The sequence below is a fragment of the Ambystoma mexicanum genome, chromosome 14 (assembly GCF_040938575.1).
Source record: "Ambystoma mexicanum isolate Mex_15411 chromosome 14, UKY_AmexF1_1, whole genome shotgun sequence".
Lineage (NCBI taxonomy): Eukaryota > Metazoa > Chordata > Amphibia > Caudata > Ambystomatidae > Ambystoma > Ambystoma mexicanum.
In genome coordinates, this window is record NC_090940.1 from 410841446 (window position 1) to 410867160 (window position 25715).

The window sequence follows — 25715 nt, forward strand, 5'->3', positions numbered from 1 at the left end:
CAACTTTTTTAGGAAGCCTCGTTCAGCTCAGATTTAACATTTAGTGTTTTGCCGTTTCTTCAAGTAATATACTAACTTTCCAAAAAGGTGTTGGTGTGCACGTCATCCTTCTTTTCAAACGCCTCACAAGTTACAGGTCTCAGAATGTCCTGTTGGCCAACTGGCGTTTTGCTTCATGATCCAGTCAGCCGATGCCTAAACAGTGCTAACTGGTGAGTGGGATCAAGTGCAACACATGCAGCTTGGGGTTTTATTAAAATAAAAAATAAAAAGTCCTGCAACTATGACGGGTTTGCTTTTCAGAAGGGTTGCCCTTTAGAAAATATGTTTTTTTTTATTTTGATAAATGGGTATTTTCTTTCTTTTTGTAGTTTTGCTTTGTAGTGGTGGGTTTAAAGGAAGAGTTTCATGCACATTTTTCCAAGAAGACATTTTTTGACACAGGTGCAAAGGTACACCAATCGTCTCAGAAAACTATAGCACAAATATGGTGCACAAATCTGGTTCGCTCAGATTATCGATTATATGTATTGGTTATAGCTTTGATAGAATAAGATTGATGCAGGTGTTCTGGATAGCTTAATTACATCATCTGCACAGGCAAAAGAGGCCAGTACTAATTAAATGAAGTAATTATGCCAAAACTACTAGAAGTGCAAGTATTGCTTTTGCAGGAGCCCCAGGAACCGGAAGCCTTTGGTAATTTCACGGTTGCTATCGACAGTTAATATGTAATCAGTTCACTAGGGGTACCAACAAGGAAAGTGCAATGAATCAACTTATTTTGTTTCAGTGGCCACACATTGATCAAATCTGGGCTACTTGTAGCTCAAGTGGCTTGGCCAAGTTTGAACTTCACAAAAACAGGGCTCAAGTTTGGGCCAACGAAATGCCTAAATGTACATCAGTGCAAATCCTATCATTGCACTAGTGCAAAGACTCATGTACGTCTAGCTCTTGCGTCCACTCTACCACCAGCACAAGCTGGGACATTGCACCCACGCAATAACCTATAATCTTCTGCTAAAAGAGCCACGAGGAAAGTCAACAACTGCGTCCAGAAGTGAATGCGGACTAGCAGAAAGTTTGAGCAAACTAGGCCTGGCAGGCCAAGCCCACGATAGCAGGCCACTAAGCCAACAGTAGTGCCTTTCTGGTGTTTGATACAGGTTTCTTCTCTGCTTCTAGTCCACAAGTCACTAGCGCCTGTATTGGCACTCTTTCTATGAGCAGAATGCAAAAGCTGCATCAGATGGGAAAGCCAGACAAAGAGGAGTTTGTTAGCGGAAGCATAAAGTAAACTGACTGAAGCGCATGTTAAAAGCATGCTAAAAACTTGCAATATATACAATGTAAATTAGCAATGTCCATGGCAGAGGCTAGAAACCAAAAGATCTTACTGCCCAACCCATTGCTGATGTGCATTAATACATTCAGGGGAAATAGCCAACAATTGCACCTGCAACACAATACAGTTTCATATGGCAATGGGCCAAGAAGTATCTTTTTACAATGTGGACCAGAAGAGAGCATTGTTTTATACCAAGACCCACCTGTTTTCCAGCTGACTCGCATAGCCACTCAAACGCGTTCCTGCATTTCTTTTCTTCCTGATATTCATCTGCTGGAAGTTCAAGTGTTCTTTTCTGGCTGCCGCATGGTTTGTTTGCTAAAAGGCCACCATCAGCCAGCCCAGGACGGGCTTCTTTTTCACACAGCTCTTCACAGGCTCCTTTTGGAACGTCATCATTTAGGGAACTATTAGGTTCTCCCTCTTCAAGAAAAGAGGGCGACTCTTCAAATATACTACAAGACGTGCTGGTTTCAAATGCATTTAGACTTGTAGCAACCGGCAAAGACTTTGGCATTTTTGCGGAACTTGTATTCATTTCGGAAACAGCCATTACAGAGGCTGGCTTATCTATATCTTCAGCATTAGAAGCAATGGATTTTCTTTTGTTGGGCAATCTGGGTAAAATAAATCCAAGGGTCAACATTTTTAATGTACATGTCTCATTCCTAATGGTATCACCCCGTGCGGTATTTACTGTAGTAGTGGAATTGCCAGCTTTGGCGAGTATCATTTCCTGCTCTTCTGAATAATTTGTCAATTGATGTTTTTCCGGTCCACTTATTTCCACATCAAGGGTTTCCAATCTCCTGTGGTCATTTGTCACTGGTGGAAACGATGTAGGCCTCTGTTCAGTGACATGAGATACAGGAGAAGTATGACATGTAGCCTCCCCTTCAGATTGTCTTTTTAATCTCTCAATCTTTGATTGAATATCTGCAAGGCTGGCCCTTCTTGACTTGTCTTTCCCCATCCTGTCAGGGAAGGCATGCAGAGAAGACTCTTCTGCAGAAATTCTAGCAGGCAGCTGTGAAACTGGAATTTCAGAATTACAATTTTGATTCAATGAGCCATCGTCCGCCTTATTGGTGTCAATCTTAGTTTTCCCACTACTTTCACGGTTTAAAATACCACTTGTATTAAGTATACAACCAATTAAACGGTCACATTCAGTTTCACCTGGCTGAGTCATATCTCGCTCAACTGGAAGAGTAGTATTGCCCATAGAAATTCTACCAGATTCTTTATTTTGCTTTGCATGAGAAGCTATGGGACTGTGATCCATGAGCTGTAGAGACATGCAATTGACTCCTACAGATACAAGGTCAGACCCAGTTTGTTCCCGTTGTTGGAATAGTTCAATATTGTTATAGTCCATTTCCATTTGAGTTGCAGTTACATTTAATACTGCTTCATCAGTAACCAGATTCCGATTTGGGTTATTTGCGCAATTGTTTCGAAAAGACGTAAATGCCTGTTGTGCATTACCTTGAGGTTCCCTGTTAGTTTCCTGATCAATACACATAGTATGGCATCTGGTAACATCCATCAATTCGTCTTTTGAGTAGTGTATACATTTTTCGGGTGTGTATTTTGTACTGGATACTTCAATCGAAGGAGGGCAGCCAGATTTTCTCAGGTTTCCAACGCAAATGTCATTTGAGCAGTTCTTAGTTATTTCCAGTTCTTCATCTGCAAGCATGCCTTCTGTTCCTGAATTATACAATATTCCCTGTGCGTCAACCTTCTGAATGGCAATAGTATGACATTTGGTGATATCCATGTCCATCGCCATGTCCTCTGGATCTTGAAGTGATTCATTAGTGGCAAGAGGCTGATGCATCCTTTGTGCATTTATCTGTTCTATAGCTACTGTGTGGCACTTGGTGATATCCATCACAAGTTCAGGCATCGAGATTTCACCCTCATACCTCATTTTTAAGGGTGTCATATGAGGAGAGTGTGATGATTTGCTAAACCCAGGGTGCTCTAATCTGTTATTTGTGGTTGCTTGATTGTCCTTAAACGGGCTGGGGAAAACACTAGCGGATGCAGAAGCACAACCATGATTAACTGGTTCACTCGTATTTGAAGGAAAAGGTGTGCACAGTTTTTGGAGGTTTGTCCCCAGATGTTCTGACATTGAAATATTTTGATCGATGAAGATTGTATTGCTTGCAGTCATTTCCATTTCTTGCTGTCCTTTAGAATATAAAACTGAGCGCTCGAGCAGCACTGACCTTCCTTTTTCACTGGCATCAGTCTCAGGATCGCAATAATTCGTCATATTCATGTCTTCACTTAAAAGAAGTGTTTTGTCATTTGGCAGATGATAAAGTACAGATTTTCCATGGCTTTGATTTTCTGTTACATATTCCTTCGAGTCATCAGAAAATTCGCCTTTTAGATTTGCAATCCGTTTCTTACTGTTGGAAAGAAACAATGATGGTTGGTTAGTAGGTGTTGACATTCCAATGTTTTGCTTCTCAATAACTACTGTATGGCATTTTGTAAGATCCATGCTGTGATCAGCCATTGATAAACGAGATGTATGCATTCCTGATGCTTCTTGAGAGTAGCAGCCAGTGGATTTAGGTGGTCTATTACTAATTGCAACAGTGTTATTCCTGGTAATTTCCATGTCATCAGAGATGAAAAATGCACTGGCCTCTCTACTTTGAAAACAGTTACCAGGATATTGAGCTCCAGGATTTTCAGGTAATACGGCAGATATTACACTAGAGGATTCAGAAACGCAACCATGATTAACCAGTTTACTCGTATTGGAAGGAAAATGTGTGCACAGTTTTTGGAGGTTTGTCCCCAGATGTTCTGACATTGAAATATTTTGATCGATGAAGATTGTATTGCTTGCAGTCATTTCCATTTCTTGCTGTCCTTTAGAATATAAAACTGAGCTCTCAGGCAGCACTGACCTTCCTTTTTCACTGGCATCAGTTACAGGATCGCAATAATTCGTCATATTCATGTCTTCACTTAAAAGAAGTGTTTTGTCATTTGGCAATTGATAAAGTACAGATTTTCCATGGCTTTGATTATCTGTTACATATTCCTTTGAGTCATCAGAAAATTCGCCTTTTAGATGTGCAATCCGTTTCTTACTGTTGGAAAGAAACTGCGATGGCTGGTTAGTAGGTGTTGACATTCCAATGTTTTGCTTCTCAATAACTACTGTATGGCATTTTGTAAGATCCATGCTGTGATCAGCCATAGATAGACGAGATGTATGCATTCCTGATGCTTCTTGAGAGTAGCAGCCAGTGGATTTAGGTGGTCTATTACTAATTGCAACAGTGTTATTCCTGGTAATTTCCATGTCATCAGAGATGAAAAATGCACTGGCCTCTCTACTTTGAAAACCGTTACCAGGATATTGAGCTACAGGATTTCCAGGTAATACGGCAGATGTTTTTAGCTCATTTTGTTTATGCATGTTGGTAGTGTCTACAGAAATACCATCACGCTCATCAACTGTTATGCCACTGGACCACTGACAACCTATTTCAGAGCCGGCATGTTGAATACCAGACTTGACACTGCTGATCCTACATGTATTTTGTTCACAAGCCCCTTGTACGTGAACTTTGTCATGGTGAGTCACATCTGTATTTGCCTCATTTACAATTAGCCAATTGCTTTCAGCCATGGACTTTTCTGAATTTATCCTCTCATCAACTGGAGTCCAACGTTCAATGTTGGTGGTGTGGCACTGAGTTATATCCAATGAATCATCTGTACCTCTGAAAAGCTGAGTCTTGTTGCATGCATCATCTTGGGGATAGGCACAGGATTGCTGAGCATTAATGTTATGTAATTCACTTTTACCAATAGCTTGACTGGATTGGTTTGGATGTATTGCCATTTTCTCCTGTTCAAAGACAGAGGATTTCATGCTCAAAGAGAGACCCAAGATTTGCTTTGGGTTATATTTTTTGGAAACTGTGGAATTATCCAATTTGAGTTTTTCAGCAAAAGAATCAAAATGTCTGGGAACAGTCTGACTGTTATCATCAACAGGCTTTTCAATTGTGGGTATCAGTTCTTTTGCAGGTTTTCCAATGTTTTGATCAAAGCAATACGTATGACTTTTTGTTAGCTCCATATCCTCAGTGAAACCGACAGGTGAATCTGGCTGACATTTAAAGGGTAGACGTAGTTTGGGACCAGTTGCAGTTTTAGAAAGAAGATCATTTTGCGACTTGGAAGTAACCACATCTGTGTGATCCATCTCCTCATCCAAGAAATCTATTGTTTGGTTCTTTGACAAATGCATAACTAGAGATCTTCCAGGACGTGGGCAATGCACATTATTTGTTTGAGATACATTGCTGGCTTGCATCAGTTCAACCTCAGTCATGTTTTTTTGTACAGTTTCTTCAGTGCATCTTTCAGTGCTTGTCATTGACTGGAAAGTCCTCTTATTCATTTGAGACTCAATAACATTGCCATCAATAGCTACAGTATGACTTTTAGTAATGTCCATGTCCTCAGATTCAGAGTCTAAGCCGGTGGATGAATTCTCTGGTTCTAATGCATCACAGCCTATCAAAACACTATGTGTTTTAGTAACATCCATCGACTCCTCAATTCGGACAGTTTCTTCCCCTATTCCAAATCTTGAGGGCACCAGTGTCACTTTAGTATCAGTTGGTTGACCAGTGTGTATCTCCTTGGAAATGTCACTAGAATAACATACTGGAATATCATCTACTTTCCTGTCCTTGGTAGAACCTAAAACTTGGTGATTCTTTGAAATCTGGGCATTTGGTAAGTTATTCACAACCCTTGTACTTTCATCTCCCACGACTGAAGTAGTATTACAAAATTCAAATGATTTTGATCCTATGGCCATCACAGCAGGCAGAACAGTTTGCATGTTAGTAGTGTGGGAATGTGTTAAATCTAATTCACAATTTTCATTTATGAAAACCTTTGTGACATCAGTGTTGTTTTGCAAACGAAGAGAACAGCTAGTATTTTCCAAAGTACTGTCTAGGTTTAATTCACTAGCCAGTCTTAAAGTTAAGTTAGTATTATTTTCAGTCACACAAATGTCTTCACATGGTAGGCCAACAGCTTTCTTTTCAAACATATGTAGGAGAAGAGGCTCATCACTACTTGGTCGAACAGGTGCTGTTTCTGAAGCAATATTTTGAGTCATATTCAGTCTTACACAATCACTGTTGCCATTGAGATTGTGATTCACAGTGGATATACAACTTGGGGACGAACGGTATGTTTCCCTGTCACCAAAGGCCAGCTCATGTTTCTGCATTTCAAAAGCAACAGTGTGGCTTCTTGTAACATCCATGTCATCGCCTAAAAAGTGAACCGTTTTTTCTGGTGCAAATGATAAGTCTTTTCTAGCCGCTTGAGAGGTACTCTCTGACACTGAACTCCCTGTAGGGTTATTGCTGCCAATCCAAGATGTTAGACTATTTGTAATATCCAAATTCTGCTCAGATTCATGAAAGATCATAGTATTCTCCCCTGGACAAAAAGTGGCAGTAGGTGCACGCTCCCTGTTCATCAGCGGTAAACCTTGAGGATTTTGATTAATCGAAACATTAGCTCTTTCGATGCAAACAGTATGAGAGTTGGTGAGATCCATGTCATCACAATAAACAGTTTTGTTTCCAAAATCAAATCCTGAATTTCCACCTTGAAGAGAATGCATAGAAAGAATTTGTGGACAGTTGAATTTGCTCTCAAATTTCCTATTTGTTGCTGGTTTACTTTTCGAAATATCCATTTTCATCTTCTGACTTGAAATCATACCTTGAAGAGGTTTAGTTAAGTCATCAGTACAGATAAAAGTCTCTGAGTTAGCTATGTGGCACTCAGTTAAATCCAAGGCCTGGTCTTTATCTTTGCAAATGTGCAGGCTCTCTTGTATCAAAGGAAAGACTGGTGAATATGAGGTAACAGATGAAACTTTACTTTTACCTCCATGTAATCTCAAAGCAGACTCCCCAAGGTTCTCTTTCTCTTCACTTTCTAATACAGCATGTGTAGGTCTGGCAGTTGATTTTAGACTTGCCAAAAATTGATTAACACTTATTTTGTTTCCAAAGTTGCTGCTGTCCTTTGACGGATCATTGAAAAATGTAGTGTTTGTAGATGTAGACTGAGTGCCTGAAGTAAAGACCTCTTTTGATTGAGACTTCTTTTCGGAGCTTAGAGAAGCCAGAAAAGAAGTGAAATCTATTTTGCTCGTCTTCATATCAATTTGAGACTTTTCTGAGATGTTTACGGAAAGAAGCGTGTCACTTAAAGTCAGGTCATTGTCCTCGCCGGAAAACAGGATCGTCCGATTCCCAAGCGTTTCATTACTTTCCTCGTACTGAAAAGACAAAGAAAAGTGTTATCGACAACTGATCCAAAAGAAAGATTGGTGCATTACTACATATCTCACAAACATTATTAAAATGTACACCTTTTAAAATGCTCAAGCTAAGGACACTTACGACAGACAATATATTAAGCGGTAAACTAACATCTCCAAGTCAATGAATGACATTCGAACATCTCAAGCAACTGATTTTAGGTCACTAGTACAGGTGACGTAGCGTTGATGGCTAGGTGTAGCGCTGATACGGCCAGCAATTGCTCTGTAGCATAAGATGGCAGGGAGGAGCTCACCAAGGATCTTCACGACGGCTGAGGATTCTGCAGGTTGTGCAAGCCCTAGCCCTAGCTAATAACACTATTAGGTAAACATTCAGAGTGCTAAAAGATACTTTTTACAGATAAATCTGCTCTGCGCCAACAGAGAGAGATATCTCCAAATTGTTGGGGCCAGTGGCAACAGTGAAAGGTGCTTGCTGCAAATCACAAATTCTGTCACTATTTCCATTGCTATCCTGGTCTATGAGGGATGCTGGCAGTGAGCGGGATGTGGGGTAGCAACAGTTAGATGTTGTGAGGAGGAGCTGAATGTATGCCAGCGTGGCAAGGTGGGTGGGGGAGAGAGAAGAATGGGTTACCTGTGGCACTACGTAAACAAATGGTGAACCTGAGGGGAGGCGCCAGCAGCCAAGATGGAATGCAAGGCTTTCAATCTGGATTCTGCCCATGTCCCAGGCCAACTACCGGATGGCAATCGTCCATCAGGTGTGAATATGCAGGAAAAGAAAGCTCTATAGTAGGGGTCTTCAATCAATGATGTTAATCACCTGAAGCTTGACTGCATTTAGTGATAGATACTGAACAACTTTATGAAACATAACACCATAAAATAATGACTCTTCATCTCTCCCTGCATACACTCCCGCATCCAGGTCTGACAACTCATTTTATATCTGATAACCAAGTGACACAGTTTCAATTTCAGCTTTAAAAAAATAGTAATCTTTGATCCATGCTTTGACTTAAATACCATTACACAATCCAAATGCTATACTGCCTCCCTATTAAACCCGGAACTGTTTATACAGAGTGTGAGGTAAAATAAATTGAACACTGGGGTTGAGGGGACGAGGCGGCACCAAACATGCTGATGTTTTCAATCAGCAAGATGAGTCATGAGGGAACACTGTCCAAACACCAGTGTACATCTTCAGTAGGTGAAAAACCTCTCCAACATGGGAGGAGAATATTAAAACCTCACTGGTGCTCATCAGTGCTCAGCCTTAAAGATGGTGAAGCAGTGGGAAAAAGAAAGAAAACTTGCTTCAGGGAGACAAGTTAATTTTTGCTGATCCGGCCGAGATATTTGTAAATAAAATGTTAAGATGCATGTACCAGAATTCTGCATGTGATGTTGTCCACACAAAGGCTATGAAGCGAATGCAGAATCTATTTAGGTTTTCGTAGTTTACACATCAGTGACTCATGGCTCATCCTAGATCACAATCCCAAAGATGATAATTCCGGATAAATCTTTATAAGGAAGTTCCATTCAAAGGTGATTTAATAAAATACCTCATTATAAAAAGAAAAGTACCAATGACTTCTAAAACGGTAGGAATAGCAAGAAATGCCGCCTCATATGAAGTTACGAGAGCAGATACAGTCATTGAATCCATTTAATAGAAAATGTGACAAAAAATTCAAATGTATTCAAGAACTGATATCTGGAGGCCCCAGTTAGGAAAGTGACACTGCAGGGTTTTAAATTGCTGGGAGCTATTTGGCTGCTGCTTGTAGCTTAGGAGAGCCTAGTTAGCTTGAAAACAACAGCTACCATGAGCAAGGAACAAGTTACTTACCTGTAACTGTTGTTCCCGAGCATGGGTCTGGCATGGATTCTCATGCTCATGAATATACCCCGTCGTCAGGCTGGGAATCCTCGTAAAGAAAAAATCAGTTTCAGTTTCGTTTCTGAACTGTCTTTCTCTCGTAATAACCAATCACTGGTCTCTGGGTCATACTGCCTCCAGCCAATGACTGCCCTTTACCTAAGCCCCTCCTCTGGCAGCCATCTTCATATTTGGTAGCATGTTAAGTGGCAGTAGGACCAAGAGAAGAGCCCCAGAGGGGTAGAAGGGAGGGTTCGCATGTGAATCCATGCCAGACCCATGCTGGAGAACAACAGTTACAGGCAAGTAACTTGTTCCGTCTCCAGCATGGGGTCTGGCATGGATTCACATGCTCATAAAGACAAGAATACATAGCAGTACACACATGCACAACCACAGGAGGGGGCAAGGCAAACATTAAGTATTACATCTACTCAACAGTAAGCATCTCTTACCTCCTCACAAGGCCCACTTTCAGGCAAACAGGTTGCACAGCATTGCCTGGCCGACTCTGGACTCCTCCCTGGAATCCCGATTGACGCATTAGAATCGCAGTAGAAGGTGTGCGTCAACCTCCACATAGCAGCCCTGCAGATGTCCAGCAAGGGCACACCAGATAGCAGCGATCGCTCAGGTTGAATGGGCTCTCGGAAGGCCGGGCAACGGTCGGTTTGCCAACCGGTGACAGTGCATGATGCAGCCAGAGAGCCATCTGGAAATGGAAGCCTTCGAGAGGGCCTTCCCCTGGTTCACAGGTCCAAAGTTCACAAACAGCTGTGATGTCTTCTGAAGGGTCTTCGTGCGGTCCACGTAGAACTTCAGCACTCTAGCTACATCCAGCGAGTGCAAAGTCCTCTCGGCCGGCGACGGGAAGAAAACTGGTAACACCAAGGGCTCGTTGAGGTGGAATTCCGACGGCACCTTAGCCCTGAAGGAGGGGTGTGTGTCCTCAGCACTACCCTCTTCTCGTGGAATGTCAGGTATGGTGGTTTACAGGAGAGGGCCTGCATCTCTCCCACTCGTCGTGCAGAGGTGATGGCCACAAGAAACTCTGTCTTCCACGATGGGAACTTCAACGGTGCTGAGTGTAGTGGCTCAAATGGCGGCCCCATGAGCCTGCTCAGCACCACGTTGAGCTCCCAGGCCGGGGCCTTCACCGGCGGGAATGACCGGAACAGTCCTTTCATGAACTCCTTAACCAGGCGGTGGGACCACAGTGATGACCGCCCCAGAGTTCTGGTGTAGTGGGAAATCGCCGCTAGATGGATCTTGATGAAGGAATGAGCTAGCCCTGCCTTGGCCAGCGACAGTAGGTACGGCAGCACTTGAGGGGCCGTAATCCGCAGAGGGTTAATCTTCTGTGCACGGCACCAGACAGAGAACTTCTTCCATTTGTGTCCATAGCACTTGAGAGTCGAGGATGCCCTGGCCTTTGCAAGGACCTCCTTGCAGTCCGCCGGGATATCGTACCCTCCAAACTCTAGCGCTGCAAGAGCCAGGCCTGCAAGTTCAGCAACCTCGGGTTGTGGTGGAGGATGGCGCCCCCTTCTCTGGCAAGAAGATCTGCGTCCGCTGGCAGTTTGATCGGGGGTTGGGGGTGGGGACGCTGACATGTCCAGAAGGTCCGGGGACTAGATCTGCCTTGGCCATGCCGGTGCGACGAGGATCATCCTGCACCGGGACCGTCTGAGTTGATTGATAAGTCGCAGCAGCACCGGCAAAGGTGGGAACGCACACAGAACAGGCCGTCCCAGGGGAATGAGAAGGCATCGCCCATGCTCCCCGGCTGGGAAAACCTGCTGGCGAACCTCCGGCACTTGGTGTTCGTCGCCGTCGTGAATAGGTTGATCTGGGGATTGCCCCATCGTTGGAATAGGAGCTCCCTGCTGAGTGAATCGGCGGTGGTGTTCTTTATTCCCGCCAGATGGAAGGGTACCAGAAACATCCCCCGGGCTTGGATAGGGATGGGGATCTGGTGCCTCCCTGTTTCCGGATGTAGAACATTGTGGTGGTGTTGTCGGTGAAGATCCTTACCACCTTGCCCTAAGGGACGGAAGAAACGACCTGAGGACCCAGAATACGGCTCGGAGCTCCAGGACATTGATGTGGAGCCAAAGGCCTCTTGCATGGAGATCTCCGGTGTGCGCTCCCCATCCCTCCAGGGAGGCGTCCGTCGTCACCTTCTCCTGATGCGCCGGGATCTGTAAGTCCATGCCCGCTGCCAGATGCGTGCGAATGCCCCACCACCGGATCGCTTGGCAGAAGGTCTCGTTGAGCGAAATCCTGTCTTCGAAGTTGCCTGCCGCTTATATCCAACGGGTGTCGAGGAACTCTTGCAGCGGACGCATCCACAGCCTGCAAAGGCGCACGAGGTAGATGGACGAGGACATCATGCCGAGCAGGAACTTGATGGACCTCACCCTGGCTGCGTACATGGTTGACAACCGTTGCACCTTGCCCAGGATGACCTTTGTCCTTTCCTCCAAAGGAGAAGGCAATCGCGCCACTGTGTTGAGCCTGGCTACCAGGAACAGGGTGACTTGCGACGGTACCAAGTGGGATTTCGCAAAGTTGATCGAGAATCCCAGATCTGTGAGCAGTTGGACGGTCTTTGCTGTGTGCATGACGGCGAGTTCTCTTGTCTTCGCTAGGATGAGCCAATCGTCCAGGTAGGGGTAGACGTGGATCCACTGCAGGCGCAGCCGCGCCACCACTGGCGCCAAGCACTTGGTGAACACCCTGGGCTCAGTCCGAAAGGAAGGGCCTTGAACTGATTGTGTCACCCTTGGACCACGAATCGCAGGAACTTTCGATGTCCTTTTGGAATGGGGATGTGATAAAGTAGGCATCCTCCTGTTATGCAGAAACCTGTGCAGTTCCCTTTGGGAACACTGCAAAAGATTTAGGACTACAGGTGTTAGCAGTAAACCCACTTGGTAGCAGTCTATACCACCCAGATTTATCTGGTAGCTGTGGCTGAGCAGTCAGACTTCCCTCAAGAAGAGTTAGGCAGTATGCAAAGTATACACAATAGGCACTCAGATACAATAGCACAAGCAAACACTGACCAGAGCTTTGGTATCAAAGTATATAATTATTTATTTAAAAACACACTGTTTGAAACACTCCAGCACTCTTATTTGTAAAACACTCTAAACACAGTTACTAGTATGATATATACAACCCTTATTCCTTATCAGACAAGTCTTAGTTAACACCACTTATTTCCAGACAGAGGTGAGCGCTTAACTATAGATGGCACTCCAATAAATTCATGAAAAAGGGAGGGAAAAAGGCGGAATATGTGAAGATACACCACTCTAAGATTTAGGAACACTTTTGGCAAGGCAGAAGAGCAAAAGTCACTTGTGAGCCAAAGTCCATAGGCTGGGCCCACTCAGAGAGAGCAGAGCACAAATGCGCCCAAGATCACACAGTTACACTAGGCTTTGAAAGTCTTGCAGGGAGTTCGAAAAGAGTTTAGAGAGGCTCAGAAAAGTTTAGCCAGGGTGTCCCAGGCTAACCCAGGTTCGAATGCTGGGGGCTAAATCTACCCCGTACAGTCGGTGGCAAGGGAAGCCAGGCGGAACACAGTACCTTAAGTGGGAAGGATCCTCCAGCGTTGGCAGTTGTTCCTGGCAGCGGGTGCAAGTCTTGGCGTTGTCCAGAGGAAGAGAAGATCTCGACTTGGAGGAAAGATGAAGGTCATTGCACTGCCAGGGAAGAAACCAGCCGCAGAGTTTTCCGGTTAAAGGTATTACCCTTTATTTCGCGGTCGTGGTAAAACGTGGTATTCTGGTTGCCGGGGTGCTTGGCACAGGCAAGGCGGCCACGAGATGCGTCGGAAAGGCGAAAAGACGGTGAAACTGGTTATCCCCCACCAGTCAAAGGAAGAAGACTCTCCGGCGGGAGATCTCCTCTGTCGTCGGGAAAAGTGGTGAGACGGTTCAGCAGGGCTCCACCGGTGGAGTCGTCGTTGCAGGCTGGCTCGGCTTCTCCCTCCTCGAATTCTTTAGGTCCTGTGGCGACGTCTGAAGTCCCAGTCCCCAAAGCCCTGCTTTTATGCAGAAAACCCCCATTCATTCAGCCTAGCTGTCACTCAAACATGCTAAGTGATGAGCCGGGCGGCTCACCACTTCGGCCAATCACACAAGAGTGCGACTTGAGTTGCAGAGACAACTCAGTCCAGGGTGCCTAAACCCCCTCCCAAACCCCCTGTGGTACCCAGACAGAGTGGCACCACTTTTGGAGGCTTCTGTGGAGAAGCCCGCCAAAAAGTGGAACAAAGGGCTCGACTTGGGTTGGAGTCACAGAAGTGAACAAACGCCATTTTGGAACCAAGTTTCGGCAAAAAATACCAACTGGTGAATTTATTTTATTTAATAAACCGGCGGTATGTTCGAGGCTATGTTAAAAAGTGGTAGCCTCCAACAATGGGAAAATCCCATAGGAATATATTTGCGGTCGAATATAAAAAGTAGTATCCACTGCCACCAGCCAAAACTCGGTCGGGGGGGACTGGACAGTGCCCCCTCGACCCCGGGGCAATCGAATTGCCCCGACCAGTACGTCCACAATATGATTGTTTGTACTGATTCTGTTCACAATTTAAGACTAGTAAAGCCAATGTTGACTTTACATGCCCTGGGAGACAGTTGTCAGTCCCAGGGTATGGAGTCTATGTTTGGGGGTCACGACGACACCCCTGCGTTACTGCACGGAGGGTGCTGTGTAACCCAAATATCAAAAACACATGAAGCCCTATGGGGTAAAGGACCCCATACCCCATAGAGCACATTCAAAGTCAAAGGAACACCTCAAATCATGTCTAAGAGTGGGAGAAAAAGAGTCTCACTCTTAGCAGGAGAAAAGAATAAACCCCAAAAATCCAGCAAAGCTGCTGGGGGACTCACTAGGTTTGGGAAATTAGCCTTTACAGAGAATTCGCCCTAACACTCCGCCTCATCGGGATCCCTCCCGTAGGACCGAACCTCCTCTAACATCTTGTTCAGGATCTTTGCGACGCCAGCCAGCTCCTCTTCAGAGGTGGAATCTGTGTCCGTAATGGCAACCGGGCCCCCCCCCCCCTCTTTTTCCGCCCGGGGTTTCACGGGGGTATTATCGATGGGCTGAAAAGAGGATTCCCTCCGCGGTGGCAGGGAAACTCTAGGCCCCGAGGTCGCCTCCACTGGGGTAGCCTCCGCAGGCTTCGCCAGGGTCGCCACGAACCCCTCGATAGAGGCCTTAACCGGGTGAATCAGGGCCTTTGCGACCTTGGGCGCGCCTAAGGCCTTCACCTTGGGGGAGGGTCACCGCCTCGCTCCCCCTCTGTTGTCTCTGGCGGGATCGACCGGGGCTTCTCCCGAAGCTTACCCGGGTTATCCGACTTCCTCTTCCCCGAGCCAGAGCGTTGGCTCGTGGTTGATGGCGTCGGTGATGATGCACCCTGCCTGGCAGCCGTGGAGCCCGACCGATCAGCGTTCCCGGTGCCCGCGGTGCTTTGCCCTTTGTTGGGCCCCTGTCGCAGGGTCGCCCTCAAAGGTCTTAGAAGACCACTCTGACTTCCTCTTCTTCTCACCTGCTGCTGGGCTCTTCCCTTCCAGCTAGTTGGTGAGGCGGGTATGACGATCCTCCATAGTACGTTCGGACATGTTCTTGCAAAACACACAGTCCTTCTCCACGTGCGTTTTGTCTTCATGAAGGCAGTAGAGGCATCGAGAATGCTCATCCTCCTTGAAGACATTTTGTAATCCACATCCAGGGCAGCTCCTGAAAAGCTTGGATCCGGGCGTCGCGTTTCCTTTATCCTGGGCCACGTCCACGCGGGGTAGGCCTCAAAGATCTTCCGGAATCCTCCAAGAAGCAAAACCCGAAAAAAACCTTGCCCTCGAGGGGCGTAAAAATTCCGAAACAGGCCCCCCGTTGATCGGAAGTAGAATCGGTGGAGCTTGAGGCTCGATTGACCAGAAAAATTAGATTAAACTCTTTGGAAAATCGCAAAATGCAGTAAAAGCTCGAGAGCTATAGCAAGAGGACTCCCAACACTTGAACGTGCGGTAAAAATCTGAAGATGGCTGCCAGAGGAGGGGCTTAGGTATAGGGCAGTCATTGACTGGGGCAGTATTAAACTAAACTGAAACTGATTTTTTTATTTACCGAGGATTCCCAACCTGACGACGGGGAATACTCATGAGCATGTGAATCCATGCCAGACCCCATGCTGGAGAACTATTAGCACCTCAGGCTAACTGGTACCTTACAAACATATTATATTTGACATTAACTTTGAGTATTTGAGAATGTTAATAAAGAATAAGTATAACATATCTGACACACATTTAAACACAAAACATCAAACATAATGGGCAACAAGTTGCAGTAGCATCACCTGGTAGCTTCTGGTTCCCCTGTGGTAGCTCCTGCCTACAGGGTGATAACCAACACCCATGAGCTAGTTTTAGCTCCTGCTAATCGAATCTTAATTTCAAACCCTGCACCGGATATCACATGGCAAACTTCATGAAAGTTAGCAAGCCTAAACTAGGTGTCGTGACAAGGGATCAAAAGAACACAAACTTTTATCAAGTTCAAACTAGGTTTATCAACTGTCAGAATCGGTTTTGGATGGAGGGCAAGACATCTTTCTACAACTAAAACAGCTTACTTTTTATCTGCAAACTAATCTAGCCAAAACAGTTTCAGGATGCAGTAAACCATACAGTGCGCCAGGTCTCCTAATTCAATAGAGCTACTGACGTGCCTCAGCTGCACTAGTTATTTGCCATTCTCCTGGTCTAGCATTTACATGCCCCTTTGTTCCAGTCGACTAATAGGAAAGGGCTACGACAAATGCAAAGAGGCTTGAGGGGTATTAAACATAGTAATAAGGGACCATATGTTATAGATGTTAGGATGAATCACCTTTGGATATCTCTGGGGTATAACTAGGGAAGTAAATAGACTTCCAGAATTTCTTAATTTGGCTTACAGTCCCAGGGGGATGCAGCACCTAGCTGCTTCTTCTTGGTAGGCTCTCTCTTAAGGAAACTAGAAAGTAACAAAGAGTCAGCACCACCTCCACTGCAATGCCCACTCATCCAAATATGAGCAAGCCATGAAGACCGGCCACCACACCCTCCACTGCAAAGCTTAAACCTTCAATGGATGGGTCTTTGAACCCAGCCTGGAGCTCTACTTCCAGACCGCCATGGTTTATCCAGGCAGCAGGGTGAATGGCAGAGCGGTCTCATGCCACAGCTTTAAGTCTTCCTACCTTCGGCATCTCATTGAGTGCCATCCAATTATTTTGGTTCCATGAATGTTTGATGATTTGTTTTTGCTGAGTGGCAACTTTGACAAATTAGCCCACACCCCACCCTGCACCCCACCTTCCCACACCTCCCTAATATATACCTTATCCCAACTTACCATCGACCGGTTTTTGGTTAAAAGAAAGCAGCAAAAGAAGTGCAGCAAAACCGAATTAGGTGAAGTTGCAATTCTGCAAAAGTGATGTATACAATTAGTTGGACTTGTCTGCATTGGCCCAATACACGTAATCTATCATTTTTTGTTGCTACTGGTCCATTGCATTTAGCCTGCAAATTTTTGGTTGCCACCGGCCAGAGTTTAAAGTTATGTGGCTCATCCCTACAGCTTCCATTTTACCCCTCAAGGACGACTGCAAACCACCGCCCCCCCCCAAACCACCATGCTCCTGCTGAACCAAAACCTTATTTTAACTGTTTCTCATGCTCTTAGCATTTTGCCTACCAAAAAGTGACGACACACTACACTCTTGTCCCCCATCCCCACTCATCCAGCTCTAGGCATTCCTCCATTGGCATCTATGTATTTGGGCTGGCACCTGTACTCCTGGATCCATCTCACCCTGTACTGCTTACCTTGTCTCTGCAGGAGCTTAAATGGTCCATACCCCTGCTGATCTGCAATACTGGCTAATTAGGATTTTCCCCGGTCATGAGGGAGGGAGAGAGGGAGAGAGGGAAAAAAGAAAACGAAACAGGCAGGGGGAACTGTAATCAATATAAGTGGTAATTCTGCTAGGGCTCTCCCCTGTTTTCCCACCCTGACTGGTTCCCCCTTTTTACTCTTAAGGCCCAGACTCTCCTCACCTAGGTTTTGTTGTTAGTGAACTCTACGTCCTGCTTTCGCGCAGGGGTGCGTATGTGTTGAGGCTCAGAAGACTGTGATGCTGTTAGACGGTATGAGCCTCTTAAGATAAGTGTTCTATAATGTTGAAAGTCGTCTTTGGTCAGGAAAGGCACTGAGTCTCTTAAGAGAAAAAAACGTTCCGGGGTTGGAGAGATTTCTCTTGTTGACTTTAAACAATTGTCGCTTTCTTTTACAGGTTTTCAGAAGAAAGTACTTTCACTGAAGGAGCTCGGGCGTTGTCGAGGAAAAAAACATGAAGTCTTCTCTGAGGTATGTATGTGCGCTTACTTTTAGTGAAAACCCGCAAAACGGAGTGCCTTCGGTACCCAGCTATGGGTTTTCTCTTGCGATAAGTATGCATGCATAATTAGGGTAAGGCATGCGGCACAGCGTGTCTTCGTTATGAAGCTATGGCTTTCTTCTGTGAGGCGCGGCGTTGGAATGTGTGGAAAAAGCTTGTCGGAGCATCAGGTACATATATGCGTATAGTTATTTTTCTTTCACCCTTAGTCTGTAATGTTCATTAATTAACTATGGTACCTTTTGTCTTTGCAGGTTTTCGGAGGTCGAAGAATCTCAGAATACAGCTGCGGCCATGTAAGAAGACTGTTGACTGAACTGCGGAATTACAGAGGAAGAACTCACCTGTCGGAGGACTGCTGCTGTGGAAACTTTGGTCAGGTAAATTAAAGTCTATGGTCTGAGTTTTCTGTGAGCAATCCAAGTTCATAACATGACTTTGTTCTATTATTCTGCAGGTCTGTGAGCTGAGCTCCGGTAGCGTTACACCGCTGTCAGCGGAACGAACGCGAAGCACGTGTTACTGCAGAGGCTGGGCTTTTATAGTCCTCTATGCCCAATGTCTGATTTCTATGGCTACTTAAACAGTGACCCACAGGGCGGCCATCTTAGGGGAATTAGAACACCATTGAATCTCTATGGGAGCCCATTGTCACCTCGTTCTGGGGAATGTGAGAATGCAATGTTTGCCATGCTAAAACCTAAACCTGACACCCTGGAAGTGATCATGACGCACCCAACAAACACCTCTCCCAAAATCCCTTCTGCCAAATCATATTTCCTTGAATCTCCCTCTCCCTCCACTCTCCAATGGTGGGTTTCACACCCCCACCCCCCCGTAGCTTCCCCTCCACAAACCCACTCGCTATCTCTCTACTCTAATATTTGACCTCAATGGGGGTGGGAGGGTATGCGCCCCCCACCCCCCGATGCCAGTGAACCAACATCTCCTTAGCCGACCCCCACTCCTGGACATAGAAATTAAAACAACGCTTAAGAGTGCCCACAGATCAGTGGGCGGGCCTCCTTCCAGTGACTGGGATTTGGAGAAGATGGGTTCTGTGAATCCATCTTCGCCCAAAATTAATAAATCCCTTCATTGCAGATTAGCCCAAATTAGGCTGCTCTACACTGTTTGCCTTTACTCTACTAATCACCGCCATAATCCTCCCCCACTACCCAGATGCCACCTAACTGAACCTACCTAACATGCATCGGACATCATTTTGTATCACCCCTACCACCCGAGCCTTCCTCCCCACCCAGAGGGGAGTGTCCAAGTGCCCCCCCCCCCCAAGCAGAGGCTTTGGTAGGGGTAATGTTGCTGTCACTGTGGAACAGTAAAGGGAGCAGGCAACAACCCCTGCAGTGGGCGGCTGCTCTCAATTGCCAAAACAGGAGAGGTTTACCAATGTCACATTACATTTTTATTGATAGCCACTGCTCACACCATCCTGTAAGCCTTAGAGTATTAAAAGACATGTACCCTGTAGAACACCAATACACAGCAGTTCAAACAGATGCCCCACACTTAATACTCATGTTAAAATGCATCCCATCAAACTCAGTAATGAACACTCATTTAATGTGTCGAACTCATTTTAAAAAAAAAAGAATTTAACTATGGGGAATATGCAAGGAACAAGTTACTTACCTGTAACTGCTGTTCTCCAGCATGGGTCTGGCATGGATTCACATGCTCATGAATATTCCCCGTCGTCAGGCTGGGAATCCTCGGTAAAGAAAATCAGTTTCAGTTTCACTTCTGAACTGTCTTTCTCCTAACAACCAATCACTGGTCTCTGGGTCATACTGCCCCCAGCCAATGACTGCCCTCTACCTAAGCCCCTCCTCTGGCAGCCATCTTCAGATTTGGTAGCACGTAAAGTGGCAGTAAAACCAAGAGTAGAGTCGCAGAGGGGTAGGCGGGAGGGTTCGCATGTGAATCCATATCAAACCCATGCTGGAGAACAACAGTTACAGGTAAGTAACTGTTAGGCAGAATTATATGCAGTACCCTTTGAGAACACCACACACAATTAAGACTACAAGTGACAGTACAATTTCACCTTTGGTACAAGCCTGTACTACACAGTTATAGTGCTAGCAGTAGCGGAGCAGCCAGACTTATCTCAAGAGTGAGCAGTATCAAATAGTTACACAAAGGACAGCAATTACTATGATTCAGGCAAACACTGAATCAAGGTTTTCAAGTAAAAGAATATACAATAATTTCACTCTTCAGTTGTATAACATTACACTATTATAGGCAGTCTAAAAATCACACTCTTAATACACCACACCACTTCCCTTAAATTCCAGACAAGTTAAGTTCACAAAATGAAGTGGGAGCAAAATGTCACTCCAGCAATTTAAAAGGGAGGGAAAGACGGAAGTTAACAGAAATGAATTCACACCAACAGGTAAGTACTCGGGGCAAGCGAACAAGAGAGACTACAATGATAAAATCAGGTAGCAAAGGCTTATGGCCAAAGTCAATGGTTCAAAAGTCTTTTGCTCAAGATAATACAGTTCAGTGTAGTTTGCGGTAAAGTCATGGCACGGTTTCCCGGACGAGGTTGGTTGGTAGAAAAGTTAGTTCAAAGAGAAGAGAAGGACAAGCCCTCGGATTGGAGAAAGATTTCAAACACTTTCACTGCGGCTGAACGAAATAAACAACCGGATTTGCACAGTACCTTAAAACGGAGAGGGAGCTGTAGCTGAGGCAGACGTTCCTGGTAGTTCCTGCAGGCTCACGGTTCCTGAAGCGACTGTCGGACTGATCAGAAGTAGGAAGACTGGAGGGTCCTGCACTACCCATGGAACAAACCAGCAGCAGAGCAAAGCAACAAATAAAAGGTGCGCTCCTTAAAATCCAAGCAGGGTCCGACCTTTCTGGCTATCCGGCCCACTGTAGCTCTGTACAGCGAATTCGACCAGAGGAGGGGTCCTGGCTTGCAGTTTGGGTGAACTGGTTGGTCCCACCAGCTCAAGGGAAGAAGCTTCCTGGAGGATGTTCTCTGTCGTCGGATTCTGAAGATTCGGACATGCAGCAGGGCTTTACCGGGCGGTTCAGTCGTTGTAGTGGTCCTCTTCTGCCAGTTCCTCGTTGGTTCTTTCGTTCCAGTAGCAACTCTGCTCTTCCAGTCCCAGAGACCTAATTTTTATGTAGTTTTCCCCCATTCATACAGCTTGGCTGTCAATCACACAGCAGGGTGGCTGTCCTGACAAGGACAGTCACCCAGCCAATCAAAGAGGAGTGCGACTTGGGTTACCAAGGGAAACCATGGCAGGGGTCCTAAAACCCCTCCCTCACATCCTGCCTACCCAGACTCTTAGGCGCCTAAAGGAGGGCTTCTGTGTCTAAGCCCACGAAAAGGTGATGAACAAAGGGACCAAACCTGGTTCAGCGCACAGAGTAAAACACGAGAAAGATATTTACAAAAAGAAATGGCGAATAAACCCAGCCGGAACCATAATAAAATATATATGGTCAAGCAGGTTTATGTTTGAGGATAATATAATAGCCTAAAACAATACCATGGTTATTTAAGATAACTGTGGTATAAAAAATAGGGTAGATACCACTGCCACCAGCCAAGTCTTAGTGTAAAGGGAGCAAAACAATGCGCCAAGAGACACAGACAAAAAAGGGATAAGAATTAACCCTTTCCAATACTCCATGGAAGATGGGGTGTACTGGGTCTGTGGTAAAAGTGACTAAATAAAGTTAATGGCAACTTTATCTTTTCTGGGGGACAGTAGTCATCCCCAGAAAATGGAGTCGGTGGGAAGTCTAAAAGACAACCCTGTGTCACTGCACTGAAGGTGCTGTGTAACACACCTGGAAGAATATGGTGCCATGGAGTAGGTGAGGCTCCAGTGCCAAAGATCACACAAAAAGTAGAAATACACATAGCAAAACACATGTAAGAGTGGGAAAAAAGGCTCACACTCTTACCAGATGAAAAAATAAATCCTAGAAATCCAGCAAAGCTGCAGAGGGACTCAGTAGGTAAGGGAAATCAACCATTTGTTCCTTCTCCAGCATGGGGTCTGGCATGGATTCACACGCTCATGAATAAGAATACACAGTACACACATGCACAACCACGGGAGTTAGCAAGGCTCAACATTAAGCATCTCAACATTAAGCATCTCTTACCTCCTCACCAGGCTCACCTTCAAGCGACAGGTTGCGCAGCACTGCCTGGCCAACTCTGGACTCCTCTCTGGAATCCCGGTCGACGCAGTAGAATCTTGTGAAGGTGTGCATCGACCTCCATGTAGCAGCCCTGCAGATGTCCAGCAGGGGCACACCAGACAGTAACGCCGTAGTTGCAGCGATCGCTATGGTCGAATGGGCTCTCGGACGGCCAGGCAACGGTGGGTTTGCCAACCAGTGAAGATGGGTGATGCAGCCAGAGACCCAACTGGAAATGGAAGCCTTGGAGAGGGCCTTCCCTTGGTTCACAAGTCCAAAGTTCACAAACAGCTGTGATGTCTTCCGAAAACTCTTTGTGCGGTCCACGTAGAACTTCAGCGCTCTAGCCACATCCAGCGAGTGCAAAGTCCTCTCAGCCGGCGACAAAGGCGACGGGAAGAAAACAGGTACACCAAGGGCTCATTGAGATGGAAGTCCGACGGCACCTTGGGAATGAAGGAGGGATGCGTCCGTAGCACTACCCTCGTCTCGTGAAATGTTAAGTATGGTGGTTTACAAGAGAGGGCCTGGATCTCTCCCACTCGTCGTGCAGAGGTGATAGCCAGAAGAAACGCTGTCTTCCACGATAAGAATTTCAGTGGCGCCGAATGCATAGACTGAAACGGTGGACCCATGAGCCTAGTCCGTGCCACATTGAGCTACCACGCCGGGGCCTGAGCCTTCACTGGCGGGAACGAACAGAAAAGTCCTTTGATGAACTCCTTGACCAGGCGGTGTGACCACAGCGACGACCGTCCCGGAGTTCTGGTGTAGCGGGAGATAGCCGGCAGATGAACCTTGATAGAAGCATGTGCCAGTCCTGCTTTGGCCAGCGACAGCAAATACGGCAGCACCTGAGTCGTAATCCGTAGAGGGTCTATCTTCTGTGCAAGGCACCAGATGGCAAACCGCTTCCACTTAGGTCTGTAGAATTTCAGTGTAGATGGAGCCCTGGCCATGGCAAGTACCTCCTTCCAGTCCGCCGGGATCTCGTACCCTCCAAACTCTAGCGCTGCAGGAGCCAGGCCTGCAAGTTCAGTGATCCTGGGTGGTGATGCAGAATCGCGCCTGCTTCTCTGCGACCACCGGAAGCTTGACTGGAGGGGACGCTGACAAGTCCAGAAGGTCCGGGTACCATATCCGTCTCTGCCACGCCGGTGCGACGAGGATCATCCTGCACCGGGACCATCTGAGTTGATTGATGAGTCGCAGAAGCAACAGCAAAGGGGGGAACGCATAAAGAAACAAGCTGTCCAAGGGGAATGAGAATGCATCCCCCATGCTCCCCGGCAGGGGAAACCTGCTGGCTAACATCCGGCACTTGGTGTTCATAGCCGTCGCAAACAGATTGATGTGGGGATTGCCCCATCGTCGGAACAGAAGATCCACTTGGTCCTGCCGAAGCTCCCACTCGTTGCACGAGCGCAGCTCCCTGCTGAGGGAATCAGCGATGATGTTCTTCACTCATCCCAGATGAAACGGGACGAGGAATATCCCCCGGCCAACAGCCCAATGCCATAGGCCCTGCGCCTCTCTGGAGAGTGCTGGGGATCTGGTGCCCCCTTGCTTCCAGATGTAGAACATCGTGGTGGAGTTGTCTTGCCCCTTTGCCCTTGAGGGACGGAAGGAACGACTTCAGGGCCCAAAACACTGCATAGCTCCAGTATGTTGATATGCAACGACTTCTCCTCCGGTAGCCACAGGCCTCTTGCGTGGAGACTTCCAGTGTGCGCACCCCACCCTTCCAGGGAGGCGTCCGTCATGAACGTCTCCTGATGCAGTGGGGTCTGGAAGTCCGCGCCCGCTGACAGATGCGCACGGACACCCCACCACCTTATCGCTTGATGGAAATTCTCTTCGAGAGAGATCTTGTCCTCGAAGTTTCCCGATACATGCATCCAACGGGCGTCGAGGAACTCTTGCATTAGCCGCATCCGCAGCCTGCGCAGTCGAACGAGGTATATGCATGACAACATCATGCCGAGAAGGGACTAAATGGACCGCACACTTTCGATCTTTAGGGTCAACAGCTGTTGCACTTTGCCCAGGATGGCTTGTCTCCTCTCCTCCGACGGGGACGCCAGGCATGACACCGTGTCGAGCCCAGACTCCAGAAACAGTGCGTCTTGCGATGGCACCAAGCAAGACTTCCCATAGTTCGCCGAGAACCTCCGCTCCGACAGCAGCTGGACAGTTTCCGCTGTGTGTGCGATGGGGATCTCCCTCGATTTCGCTCCAGTCGTCCAGGTAGGGTTAAACATGGATCCCTCGTAGATGCAGCCATGCCGCCAGGCACTTGATGAAAACCTTGATGTCGACTTCAATCCGAAGGGAAGGGCATTGAACTGATAGTGTTGCCCTTGAATGACGAAGCGCAGAAACTTGTGGTGTCCCTTGTGAATGGGGATGTGAAAGTAGGCATCCCCCCAATTCCAGCGACGACAGGAAATCCCCTTCTTTCAGCTGTCCTAGCACGTGCTGAAGGGTGACCATTCGAAACTTCTGGGATCTGATGTCTTTTTTCAGCTGAAGGAGGTCCAGGGTGGGCCTTCAACCACAGGTCGTCTTCTTGACGAGGGAGTACAGAGAGTACACTCCGGAGCCCCAGAGCCTCTTTGGGATGAGCTCTATCGCCCCATTCTTCAGCATGGCCCGCACCTCCAGCAAAAGCGGAGAGGCATGGTTTTCCTGCCTGGCCACGGGTGGTATGCGAGGACACTTTCGTTGGAATTCCAGAGAGTCTGTGGGCCAGAGCATCCAGCACCCCAACGGTCGGTGGAGATGGACTTGCACACGCTGATGAAGTTCGCCAGCCGGCCTCCCACTGGGGTGCGCAGGTGGGGGCCAGACGTCATTGCCGGTTCAATTTTGCTTCGGCGCTTCTTGGGGACCTTGGCGATGACGCAGACCTCCTCCGGACTTGCTGCGGCCCATGTAGGCCTCTTGGGCCGAAGAGCAGGTTGGCTGACAGTAAGACAATGAGCTTCCGCCAAAGCCCTTGAAGGAACCTTGGGACTTTCCTCCGGAGGTCCGAAAGGATGGCCGTCGCTGTTGCAGGGTGCCCAAAGCACGAGCTGTCTCGGTATCCGCCTTGATGGCCTGGAAGGACTAGTCCACGGTCTTTCCGAACAAATTAACCCCATCGAAAGGCATGTCCAATACCCTCGACTGCACCTCCTGGCGAAAGTTTGTGGCCTTCAACCGTCCCCGCCGACAAAGGCAAATGTCGTAGCCCATTTGGCGGAATCCTTTATCGGCAATGTCCGTGGGCACTGTGATGGCAAGGTCCGATGCCACCTAGAGATCATGGCATCGAATGAGCCTATCTCGTCTAACCCGCCATAGTCGTCAGTGCCCGTCCCTGTCGTCGCCGTGTCTAGATCCGTAACCTCCCTTGGTGGAGGGGAGGGGGGCAACTGGTGAA

At 46.9% G+C, this 25715-nt stretch overlaps 1 protein-coding gene across 3 annotated transcripts in view; it reads right to left on the reverse strand.

Moving 5' to 3' along the window:
• Positions 1-25715, reverse strand: part of KNL1 (kinetochore scaffold 1) — a 1870945-nt gene that overhangs the window by 1118768 nt on the left and 726462 nt on the right. For all 3 annotated transcript variants that reach the window (XM_069637560.1, XM_069637559.1, XM_069637561.1), the window contains one exon: positions 1554-7715. In XM_069637560.1, coding sequence (XP_069493661.1) covers positions 1554-7715 — 6162 coding nt within the window. The remainder of the gene's footprint in view (positions 1-1553; positions 7716-25715) is intronic.